We start from the raw sequence: 13,435 nt of genomic DNA, 5'->3' as shown, positions 1-13,435 counted from the left end.
GGTATCTAAAAAAAAAAAAATCTTAAATACATGCAAAACACCGACAACAATGTATATATCCTCAAAGTGTGTATACAGGTTCTTAGGACATATTCCTAAGGGAAAATAAAAAACACACACACACATCAAGAACTGTTTGTGAAAAGACATTCAGAGCCCCTACTCAGGGAACCGTGCATTTTGGAAACAAGGTGCCGTTTCATACCTATCAGTTCAACAAATCTCTCAAAATTCTGACAATACTCATTGTTGGGAAGGAAGTAGAACAGTACACAAAGCACAAAAACTGTTTGTGGTGTTTCAATGGGTGCAGCTCCTTAGAAGAGCAGCTAAGCAACATGTAGTGAAGCTGATAAGGCACCGGGCCAAGAAGCCCCAGTCCCACTGTGTATCAACCCCAGGAAACCAGGTGCCTGTGGGGACTTGAACAAGAATGGTCACTAGAGCAGGAGAAGTATAAAACTCAGTTGGAAATTACTGAGATGTCCATCAAAAGGAGGATGAACAAATGTCACGTATCTATAAAAAGAAATTCTACAGGGGCGCCTAGGTGGCTCAGTCAGTTAAGCATCTGACTCTTGATCTCAGCTTAGGTCTTGATCTCAGAGCCGTGAATTGAAGCCCAGCGTTGGGCATGAAGTCTACTTTAAAAAAAAAAAAAAAAAAAGAAAAAGTAATGTTATAAATCACTGTACATGGATGAATAAGAGATAGAGGGACAGATAAATCTCAAAAACATAGCTAGTTATAACTTCCCACATGTCCCGTTCTTTACTTCACACATAGGTAGTTTTTAAGAATCATCCCTTGGGGCACCTGGGTGGTTCAGTCGGTTAAGCGTCCGACTTCTACTCAGGTCATCATCTTACGGTTTGTGAGTTTGATCCCTGGGTCGGGCTCTGTGCTGACGGCTCAGAGCCTGGAGCCCACTTTGGATTCTGTGTCTCCCTTTCTCTCTGCTCCTCCCCTGCTCACACTCTGTCTCTCTCTCTCCTTCAAAACTAAACATTCAAGAATCATCCCTTGCGATCCATATGCAAACGTAAGATTAAACTAATACGAAGATAACAAAATGATAAAGAATCTGATGAAATGTTAACTTATCCTCAAGAAAATAAATGTGCAGTTCTCACACTGAAAAGATTTAACTGAAAAAGTGTTTAATATAAAAATCAAGAAAGAATTGTTTTGCCGACTATAAGCAGGTGACTGTGCTTTCTAGGTGAGATTACCATGGCACCAGGTGATATTATCATAACCTGCTGTCAGTCAAACTTAAAACAACAAAAAGTTTACTTTTTCAAGTTTAAAAAATAAATCTGGCAAAGTAAACCTGATCTTAGGTCAATAGTTAATAGTATTTCCACCATCGACAACGCTTCATGCAAAGCAAGCTTTACTTCCAGCTGAAAAGTAATTTAAGCTCTTGCAACTTTTATCTAGAATATAGGAAAATTACCCATTTGCAGAATTAACAGAAGCCTGCTGACACAGATTCGACAGAAACTATTTTTTAACATTTCTGAGATAAAGGACAATTGGATAAAGACCAATTGCATTGATAGCTGCTGTATGAGATAACACATGAACCCATGCTGCCTCACATTGAAAAGGAAAAACAGTGCAATCATATTCAGGATGCCATCGAAGGAGACACTATAATGTGCCCCTTTCTAGTTCATAAATGAAAAAGACAGATGTTGGCATATTAGAAGTCTAAAGGAATCAATAAAAGGTTTGGACACCGTAACCCCAGCACCCAACAGTGCTGGTACCTAGTAGGTGCTCCAATGCCACACAAATCATCAAGAGAGGAATACATAAAAGAAAGAAAGGAGCAAGGGAGGGGTTCAAGCATTTTACTTCAGAGCCATATTCTTGATAAGTAGTGTTCATTCATTCATTTATTCATGCAGTTCAGTTAATTATATTTACTAGCTGCTAGAGATTGAGAAAAACAACCCCCCACAACTGCCAGCCTAAGGTTACCCGTTCTCTTACACTTGAACTTTTGATCAGGTAACTCTCCGTGTTAAAAACGGTATTATTCCTTTATCCTTCGACATAATGCTCTTCCAAGGAATAATTTTAATTATTATCCACCTTTGTGAAGCATAGCTGAAGTGAATACAATAAGATTAATGTACCTCATGCTTAATATTTATATAAATCTATTTACTCTCCCATATATTAATATATTCAAATATTCACTATATCTTTGTGCCTTTGACTATATACATATATATATATATATATATGTATATATATGCCTTTGACTTTACATTAGTTTTACAGTAGCTATACACCAGCTATACATTTTACAGTAGTTAGTGTAAAGGAGAAAAACCTATTAATTACATCCTGACTCTTAATTCACCTAGTTTTTAAAATAAGATGCTTAATTTTGAACATATTCCTATATTTCATTAAAAATAAGAATGTATTTTTTTTTATTAAATTCCTAATTCTAACATTTCAATGCACGAGGACAAGCCTGCCAATCTTTCAAGTACTTACAATCAAGAAATGAAAATTTACTCAGCCGAGAGAATGTAAACATAAATAAAAATGCTAAAACTTTCCTGTTCTAACTATCATTTATCACTCAGTCTTTTGTAATAATGTACACTTTTTAAATGCCACATATAAAACGGGAAACCTCCAGAATATAGACTTGGTATCTACCATATATTTTTCAAATACACGAGCAACTGGAAGATAAGAGAAGTAGGGAAAGGTACAACTCAAAGAAAAGGGGCAGCTTTTTAACCTTACCTTCCCAACGTTTCGACAAGTTTCCAATGGCGTTCTCCCAAATATTCCTTCCTTTTATTTTTTCCCTTCCTTTTAATTTTTGAAAGTGAGGCTGAAAAATTTGTTCAGTTTTAAATTTAAAAAGCTAAACTACATTATCTTATTTGAATGGAGATTTAAAAACTGCCAAATCTGAAAGCTGCATAAGTGTTGCTCTTTTACTGTAGATGACATATTCTCTGTCAACTTCCTCTGTTTCTTCATGAGTCACACCATACTTTATTGTATAAACAAATAAAACATTATAAAGAGTATTTCCAAACTATTTTTAAAGCCAGCAATCCCACACTCACTTTAAAAGAGTGGAAGGAAAAACAACTCTTTCGCATTATCTGTGGCTGTTCTGCTTCATTCACGATCATTATTAAGCCCTTGAAAATAAAGAAGAGTTACTGTCTGCACCGTGACATAGCCAGTGTTCCTCTCTGCAAACAGCATCACTTATTTACAAATAACAACAGACACAGAGATAACAGCTTGTTCCTTTCAGCTTATGAAATGCTCCATTCCGTATGAAAGACTACACTTGAGGATACAGTGAAGCCCCTGGTCATAATTATGGATCCTTCCAAAAACAGATTATCATTTCGTTGCTTGTTTAATTTAAGGCAATGTGACTGGAACCAACACAAATAAATTACATAAAAGAAAATAGAAGAATCATCCCAGTAGGCGGATTCCAGTTGCACTGGTAGGTAGCTTCCTGTGCACAATTCCAGATCTGAATGCAGACTGTGTACAGGATAAACTTGTCTTCCGGCACCAGTTGCCAGCACTGTTTTCTCCCTTCCTTTAAAAGTTCCTTCATCTCACAATAATGTGGGTGCCCACTACATCCATACATGCAAGCAGTCATTCCCATCGGTCACACCCAAAGGGTTGCTTCAAAACCAGGCTTCTGTGGGATTCTATAAAAGCTATGAGAGAAGGGACCATACTACAGTCTTTTATAACCCAGAATACCACTTAAAAAGCAGGTTAACACTGTTGGAGTAGGAGACATAAATGAAATATTTGAAAATCAAAATATCAAAAACAGCAAATCTACTTACATTATTTGAGAAGTGAATTGATTTCCCCATTAAATTTCTCTCAAGCAGCCAGTTTTCCCAATAAAGTGTGTTGGCTTCTTTCTTCTTAGAAAAATAAAGACTTTGAATTGTTTTCAGATATTCTGATGGCACAGAAACTGGATAGTAGGCATTTTACTTACTGATAAAGTCACCTGCTCGATTATGGTACAGTAGATGTGATTTCTCAAACTGCTTTTAGTATATATGTTTAAGCTTGTTTTTATGGACATAATCCTAAAGCTACTTACTCTATTTATTAAATTAAAAGCAGTTATTCTTCTTATAAAAGAATGTATTCCAGTAAAGTTAGCCTTTAGGCAAATTTATTCTAAATTTGTTTTGCCTTCTCATGATTCTTAAATAAAACTTGACACTCCACAAAGGGCGAAAACAACCACTTATAACAAGTTATATTTAAGAAAGTGCCTACCATTTTCATTTTTACGATTAATATTTAAGTAAACAGCAAAACTCAAGGGCACCTGGGTGGCTCAGTCAGTTAAGCATCCAACTTTGGCTCAGGTCATGATCTCACAGTTCATGAGTTTGAGCCCCGCATCAGGTTCTGTGCTGATAGCCCAGAGCCTGGAGCCTCCTTCGGATTCTGTGTAGCCATCTCTCCCCCTCCCCAGCAAAACTCAACCTATTGAATATAACAAAATTTATTAAACAGAAAAATTTTTCAATGTAGATAAATTACCTGACACTTTGGTAGATAGAGACGATCCCATGTATTTCTACTTCTTATTTGTCACCAAACTTTTAGCAATATCACCACAATTTTTCAGCAGCCTGAACCCATTTTAAAAGTAAATAATTCAGGTGTTGTATTTTTCCCAATCATTTGAACCTAATATATTCTATCTCTTTTTTTTTTTTTTTTTAAGTAATCTCCACACCCAACATAGGGCTTGAACTCACAACCCTCAGATCAAGAGTTGCATGCTCTACCAACTGAGCCAGCCAGGCACCCCATGATGTATTCTATCTTGATCAATTTATCCAACAATGTGTAAAAGGTTTGTTAAGATATCTTTGAAGGTAGAAGAAAATGTTCAACATTCACTGAGTGCCAATATATTAGCAACGATAGCACGTTCTTTCACTTCTATAATTAGCTCTGCTATCCAAAAAGGTCGGTTTCATTGGTCATGATCTTCTTCAGCCATATATTCTTACTTGAAAGGATTAGTTTTGACATTAAAAGATAAGAAATCATTATGAAGCTTTCCTGTTCAATAAACTTTAATGACTCAAACTCAAGTTGATGCTCTAAATCTCCTTCCATGTGAGTCCAGCTCACCTTTTCAAGCATAGAATCTCCACCACACTCCCCATCCCTGTTCTGGTCAGACTGGTTTATTCACTGCCCTTTACCTCTAGAATGTATTGTCCATATTGTGCATGTTGTCATTTCCATGAGAAAAAAACCATCACATCACTCTGTGTATGTGGTTATAGTCTTCTGGTTCAGCCAGTTCAAATCACAAATCTTTGCTTACAAGGCATATCAACATGTTTTCCTCCAACAATTTCATATGAATAAATCCCATAACAGACATAAAGTTGTTTTCTAAGACATCTAAAAAATCACTAAAATAATAACATCTTAAAATTTGACATATCACAGTTTCCCTAAGAAAATCACTAATTCATCATGAACTACATTTTAACTCCGCTTAAATTTTATCCTGATTCATTGTATTTATGTTATTTAATGAACATAGTTTTAAAAATTAATCAGCTTTGTGATTTAGTTATGCATGTAAACAAAGCACAAATTATTTAAATAGGCTGACAATAATATACATAAAGGAAAAGGAATACTAACAAAAGTCTATTTTGCTTTGAACAAAAGCAATAAATTTGTTTGAAAAGTAGTATAATCTAGATATTTTCATTCTAATCATATACAGTTAAGCTAATGTTTTATAAAAGGAAAAATAAATTAAGCTATTTTATTGTAGTAATAAGGGGTTTTATGGAGATGATGACTAAAATAAGGGAAAGATCATCTATTTTCCAATGTGCCTTGTAATTTTATAACCCATTAATTTTATTTCTGAACATACTGTTTGAATTAAGGTTGAGTTCTGGTCTTAGCTGATCCTTAAATATCCAATTAATATTTCCTATTTTACTGTTTATCAGACTTGTCTGCAATTTGACATATCACACTGGTGTTCTTATGAAAACCACATGAGGTAGCCAGGGGAAAAACTTAGACAAATATTTCTTCAAATCATATTTTTAAAAATAAATCTATAATTTCCCAGTTAAAAGCAATGAGATTTTATGTTACAGAATACTAAAATCTAATAATTATGTCCATTCATACTGCAGTAAAACCATAGGTCAGAATACTGAGGGACCTGGAAGGACCCACAAAGGGCACATATTTCCAAGGACTATTTCACTAATATAACAGTTTTCCCAGTCCAACTCAGTATTTATGTCCTGATTGAGCTCAGAAATAATGACCTTTTTCTGAGGGTTAAAAGAAGTTAAAACTTCATTTTGTTCCAGAATGATGGTATGCAAAGGTAAGAAAACCTAGCCCAAGTTTACCAGGATAATGGTAATAGGAAGATTGCATAACAAGACTTCTCCTTAGTTTCAGAAATCAAGATACATTTACCTTGAAAAGCAGCAGCATTTCGCGATATTAGAAACTTTAATGTGGAGCTGGATGATTGAAGAACTTCCTGCATATCTTGGCGAGCTGCAGTCTGGTATCTCTCCTCCATCTTCCTGGTGCAACAGGTAGGTTTTTTGGATATGCAAACCTGTAGATCAGGTCCTGGAACAGATGTAATATTTTTCAGAATAATCACCTGTTTATTTGATTACCATTACATGTCACATGTCAGGCATTAATGATCAGAAGGGGCTCATGTACTATGTGAGAAATTGATTTACTAGAGCAGTTGCTGTTAAAAAAAAAAGGTATGTATTGTCCATTGAGCCAACCATGAAACAAAATGTTGTAAACTATTAACTCTTTGCTCAAATATTTTATTAACATTTTGATCAAATATTAAATATGTCTATTCAATTAGCTAATTACTATTACCTGACAAATACATTATGTAACAGGAAACAAATTAACTGTTACATATAAGTACAGAGCTACATCAGGAAACTTTTATTTTTGCTTATTTTGTTAATTCAGCCAAAAGTATTTGATCTAAATACATTAATCAGAAGTGTATGGGCTAGAGGCGCCTAGGTAGCTCAATTGGTTAAGCGTCTGATTTTGTCTCAGGTCACGATCTCATGGTTTGTGGGTCTGAACTCACAGTTCACAGGTTTGGATTCTCTGTCTCTCTCTTTGCCCCAACCCGGCTTGCTCTCTCTCTCTCTCAAAAATAAACAATAAAAATAAACATTAAAAAAAAAAAAGAAGAACGTGGGCTAAAACAATTATTTTTTTCCTGAGGAAATAAAATCAAAGTTTGTACATCAAATAAAGGTGAAAAACCTTCACCTGATTTCTCAACTCAGCATTATACTTGCGATTCTTATGGAAGAAGTGGTTATCAGCAATAACAGTATAATGGGGAACTGAGATCCTCCATGGTCCAAACCCACCATCCAAATTTCTACTCATTCCCTAGTTTACTAGAGACAATTCCTACCATTAAAAGTATATTTAGTTTTACAACCATATTCAGAAAACTTCCAGGAAGATGCAAATTACATGGAATGTGAAGTTATTACACATATGTAATAGTTGTAGTTAGAAAAATGCTAATAGAATTAACAACTCTTATCCCAGATGAGCTAAAACCTCATTCTATACCAGAATAATATGCAAATACAAAAAAAAAAGTATTTTTATAGCCAAGTTTACCAGTACAATGATAATAGGCAAAACACGTAACAAGACAGGGGAGGCACCTTTATACACAGCAGACGTGCTAGAGAACAAAGAGGTAAAGGGGCATGGATAGTGCCTATCGAGGAGAACACTGATGGGACATCATGGTTTGGGCCCTAGAGCATCCCAAGGCTAGCCAGGTTTTATGTAAAGCTCAGCAGAGTTTTCTTTTCATGGCCTAATAGAATACATTATTTCCTTATCTTAGGGTAGGAAAAACAGTTGTGGCCTTATTGGTGACGGGGAAGTTTCACAGCACACATGTCAGCTCTTCAGTGACCAACTCTACATCAGCAAATATAAAATACCCATGTGTGCACATACGCGTGCCATACAGACACTGTCAAACCCCTCCTTTTTCACACAGAGTAGACCTCAGGCCTCACATCTCCAAAAGTTGGTTCTGGGTAAGATCAAAACATGTGAAATCGGCCAATACAGGACACCAAAATTTGTAATAATTTTGGCTTTAGTTTGTTTACGTTAGACAAATAAAAAATGACAATATTTGAGCATTTCTCAAAGGCAAAAAAGCATAAAATATTCATGTGTGTCACAGCAGGTAATATGTTGGCAACTGTTTTTCATTTTTCTTGGCTAAAAGTATACAAAAGCAAATTCTACTTTAAGACTGATTCAAAGAAAAAGCTGCCTTCCCAGCTGTATTCCTAAATGGAAGGACTGGGGAATTAAGAGTTCAGAGAAGAATAGAGATTGGAGGAAAGAACAAATAAATAAACATGAAAGTATATAAACATATTTAGTATAGTAAGGACTGCTAGGGAATAACATAGTAACAACAATAACAACAACAATTATAGATCTTTGCAAATGTCTCTCCAGAATTCAAACACCAAGGTCCTTTGCTAGACCACGTTTTTAAACATAGCTTATGAAGGCACCAAGTTGTGACCACTCCAACCTCCCTCTCACTCCAGCCTCATCTCAAGTAACGCTGCCCACTGTACCCTTCCCTTCACACATGGGCCTATTTCAGCCCTTCATGTTCACCAAGTGCCCTCTTGCCTCAGGGCCACTTTCTCCATGCTCGGCTCTCTGGAAGGGATGCTCTCATCCTACATGTGCTCACCCACACATACGGAAAACACACACCTCCTCCTAATTCATTGCCATCTATTTTTCTTTACATGTGAACTCAGCCTTCCCGCGAGAACCTTCCTTAGCCTCCCAGACAGCTCTTGTCTTTATTATATGCTCTTGAAGTGCACCATTCCTCTCCATTGCACTTATCATGGTGCAATGTTATATTCCTTCATGTGATGACTAATTAATTCCTTCATCTAACTGTAAAGCTCCACATGAGGGAATTTTTGCTCATTGTTATAACCCAGTTGACCAGTACAGTGCCTAAAAAAGCATAGAGACTCCATTTTTATTCACCAAACCTACAGTTGAGGATCTAATGTAAATAAACATCATCTTACTGAATCCTCACATTAACCATATGATGTAGAGACCATTACTACCACATTTTACATATGAGGAAATGGAGACATGAAGAGGACTTGAAAACTGCCTGATATCACATACCTATGTCACACACTACAAAATGGTGGAGCTGGTGATCGAAAACAGGCAGAGTGATTCCCAAAGTATCTTCTTCACCATCACTCTACTGAGAGGAAAGCTGTAGCCTTAAATCTATAAATGGTTTGTCTACAGATATGACTGGCCATTTTTGATTCTTCTTCTTGAAAGAAGTCATCTGTTTGGTAAGTTACCAAATTTTAGGTCAGGAACCATCCAAGGAATTTTATTCAAAAAGCAAAATAGGCTTGGGGAGCCTAGGTGGCTCAGTCAATTAGGTATGCAACTCTGGATTTCAGCTCAGGTCATGATCTCAGGGTTGTGGGATTGAGCACCACATCCAGCCCCACATCTTTGGATTCTCTCTCTCTTTTTTTTTCTCTCTGCCCATCCCCTGATCGCATTCTCACATATTCCCTCTCTCTCTCTCTCTCTTTCTCTCTCTCTCAAAATAAATGAGCATTAAAAAAGTCATCTAAAATATGAAGTTATAAAGATGCCATTTGTGTTTTCGCCCAATTTTAAATGGTGGAAAGTACAGTTAGAAAGGTACTGCAAATGGCCTTGACTGTTGTCCTAAACATAACAAGGGAGAGAGACTACAGCTCTGCATAAGCATGGACAGCAATTTAGACACTTAAGAGCAAATACATTCTTCACGCTGATGAGCATCTGCACTGATTAATCCAGACTTTCATTCAGAATCTTGGTGGATGATAATGACAACAACATAACACTAAACTCCAACGCAAAGCAGGACTATAATTCAAAGATCTAGTTATGTTTAACCAGCACAACATTTTCCTCAGTATCCAGAGTTGGGGTGGCGGTGGAGGGGGAAAGAGTCCACAAGAAACTAGTTCCCATGCTTCCTGTATCAGCCCAAAAGACAGAGGAGATGAACCAAACATCCTCAGGGGAAGGACCATACCTTACATTTTGCTCACAGTATAAGCCCAGAGGTCATAATAAGCTGTATGTTGATAAAACGCCCAACATGGGAGGCTGCAGTTCTCCCACTGTAAACAGAATAAACATTATAAGAAAGCAAAGCCAGACGGAACCCAAGCAGATACCATGTAGGTACCAAGACTCAGTTTTAGCATATTTCAAAAGCCTGGTTTCAAAGAACATGGCATAACTGAGGATGCTATGAAACAGCAAGAGAGCACAGTCAAGGCTCAGAGGCAGCAGTCATGTTTCCGAATGGCAAAATCAAGTTCTGCAAGAATTAAATTACTAAAAGCAAATGAAATTAAAAATAAAACAGCAGGCTCCTTGCTGAAGGATATTCAACCAGAATTTCAGGGGCTTTTCCTGATCTCTCACCCAGAAGCAGCAGGACTGGTGACTATGACTTCCTTTCTGTTTTCCTGCATGAGAAACTGTTAGAGCCATCTCCCTGCTTCTGGATGGTTTTTTCAAATGTGTTAAAATAGGAGCATTGGGAGTCATCCTGGAAAAATGGCAGCCATGAAGGCATAGTTTTCACTATCTCCAAATCCCCACATAAACCAGATGGAACAACTAGAAAATAAATCCAAGAAATATAACAAAACTAGATGATAGAGAATTCCCACAATTTCAAAATATAAACGGGGGGTTAGGGGGTGGAAATCAGCAACAGCCACAGATTTTCCCATTATCAGAGTCTGGGCAGTGGGGAGAAGCACTGAGGACAGGACAACCCCCAAACAGCCAACAGAATTTGCCAGAAAGTACAGTGGGCCAATTTGAGAACAGCAGCAGAAACAGGGACGCTTTTGCCCTCTCGATTACCGGGTATGTGCAAACGACCTACGATAGAAGGGAGTGAATGATCAGGAGCTATCCGAACCTGTGAACTCTTAAAACAGATCAAGCAGCCTCTTTTCCAGGATAGAACTCCACACAGAAAAAGTTCTGGAAGTGGAATCAAAATTTAACAGAATACGGATCCAAGAAGCACAGATAAAGAAGGTCTAGACCAATGTGAGAATGGAATTAAAGCCAAGGAATTTCAGAAAAGAAGCACCCATAATTTTAAATGCTACACAGAAACGGAAGAAGTTCTGTAAAGCTAGAAAAGCTTTTCTGAAGCCAGCCTCAACCTAAATGTCCAGGAAAACAATACTCCCTTCCTATAGAATGAGCAACAAAAAATACTGCAGTCAAATCTCACACAGAGTTGTTATGATAAAAAAGAGAGTAAGGAACAGAAAAATCGCCCACAGACAAAGAAAGCATGCTAGAAAGATATGCCCCTAAAAAGAAAAACAAAAGATAAAAGATAATGAAAGAAAACATGGAAGAATAACACAAAGCAGTATCAGAAAACCTGACAGATGCAGTGCCCATACTCGGTACAGAACAAAAGATGAAAGAACAAGTTCTGAAATGAAGACTAAACCAGAAGGACACAGGAACCAGTCACACAAAGGTAATGCCCTAAGGAAAGAAAATGAAAAATAAGAAATTTTCAAAAATCAAAATGAATGGATAGATTTGAAAGACAGCATTAACAAACAGTCTCGTAATATCAGTTCCCAAAGAAGAAAACAGGAAAAATGCTAAAAACTACATTTCATGTTACGCTACAACTGTGAAGGGCACAGATAAAACAAATAATTAGGGAATATTCAAATTCTACTGTCTAATTCTACCCTGTATTTTTAAAATTGAGATTTTTTTTTTTTAGTGTGGAGGCATAAAGAAGTAAAAGTCTGTAATCTTGAATTTGAATTGAAGTATCAACATGAAATCATGAAAAACTTTACCTCTGAAAGTACTTATTTCCTAGCTTCCCTGAAAAGGCCTAGAAACAATGACCAACTGAGTGGCAAAGGGCATCCCTTGTGCCCAGATTATCATCTTGAAATACTACTTTTCACAAGAAGAAATCAGTGCTTCTTAAAGAAATGCCTCATCCTAGGTCAAGAGCAGGCAAAAACAAGATGACAAACTAGCCAAAGCACCCTGTCCACCACATAGTGAAGAAGCTACCAAATAATTAGCGGGGTCTCATCAAAAGGATTCAGGAGCTAAATTAGGGCACTAGGGCTGTCATAAAATACAACAGACTGGTCAGTTAAACAACAGAAATTTATTTGCTCACAGTTCTGGAGACTGGAAGTCCAAGATCAAGGTGCTGACAAGCTAGGTATCTCCTGAGATCTCCTTGTCTTGCATATAGCCACCTTCTCCCTATGTCCTTGCATGACCTTCTCTTTGTGCATTTGTACCCCTGGTACCTTTCTCTCTTCTTATAAGGACACAATTCATATCGGATAGGACCCATCCTCATGACCTCATTTAACCTTCCTTCCTTCCTTAAAGGCCATATCTCTAAATAGAGCCATATTGGGTGCTAGGGCTTCAACTTATGAATTTGAAGGGGGGGCGGCTGGGAGGAAATAATTTAGTCTAACACAGCAGCCAATTTCAAAAGGTTTCTACTGGTTAAACCTGGAACAACCTGAGCCTCAATAATAATAATTGTAATGAAGGGTGCCTGGGTCGCTCAGTCTGTTGGGCGTCCGACTTCGGCTCAGGTCACGATCTCACGGTTCATGAGTTTGAGCCCTGCATCGGGCTCTGTGCTGACAGCTCGGAGCCTGGAGCCTGATTTGAATTCTGTGTCTCCCTCTCTCTCTGTTCCTCCCTGCTCACATTCTCTCTCTCTCTCTCTCTCTCTCAAAAATAAAGATTAAAAAATTATTTTAATAAAAAATAATAATTGTAATGAGCTACAATTAATCAAATATGCTTAAACCCAAGGGTTTTCTATATCTGTGCTTTATTTTGTAATAAAAAAATAGTTTTAGAATAGAACTGCTTGTTGATTACATACGTTCTCTTTTTGTTTCAAACATTTACTCTCCCCCAGTCAACTTACAGGATTTTTATACTTGTAGCACAAACCAGCTTTATTGATGGCTTACATAGAAAAGAGCCCTTGGTACCAAGACCCTGAGATCAAGATATATTTCAGGATCACCAGAGTGGATATTACATGTCATAAAATACCAAATGCTCACCACACGAAAACAGGACCTTGGAATTGAGAGTAGGAGGAGTACACTGGTAAACTTGCTCCTCCTATCTTTTCTGAGATTGTCTTCTTGCCGTAAATTCAGAAAGT

General features: G+C 37.0%; 1 protein-coding gene across 1 annotated transcript in view; it reads right to left on the bottom strand.

The window, feature by feature from the left end:
- GPC5 (glypican 5) overlaps positions 1-13,435 on the bottom strand; it is a 1,411,748-nt gene that overhangs the window by 1,362,887 nt on the left and 35,426 nt on the right. The window contains exon 2 of the mRNA XM_045480577.1: positions 6,526-6,687. Coding sequence (XP_045336533.1) covers positions 6,526-6,687 — 162 coding nt within the window. The remainder of the gene's footprint in view (positions 1-6,525; positions 6,688-13,435) is intronic.

The sequence above is a fragment of the Leopardus geoffroyi genome, chromosome A1, assembly GCF_018350155.1.
Source record: "Leopardus geoffroyi isolate Oge1 chromosome A1, O.geoffroyi_Oge1_pat1.0, whole genome shotgun sequence".
Taxonomy (NCBI): Eukaryota; Metazoa; Chordata; class Mammalia; order Carnivora; family Felidae; genus Leopardus; species Leopardus geoffroyi.
This window is presented reverse-complemented; position numbering and strand designations above follow the sequence as displayed.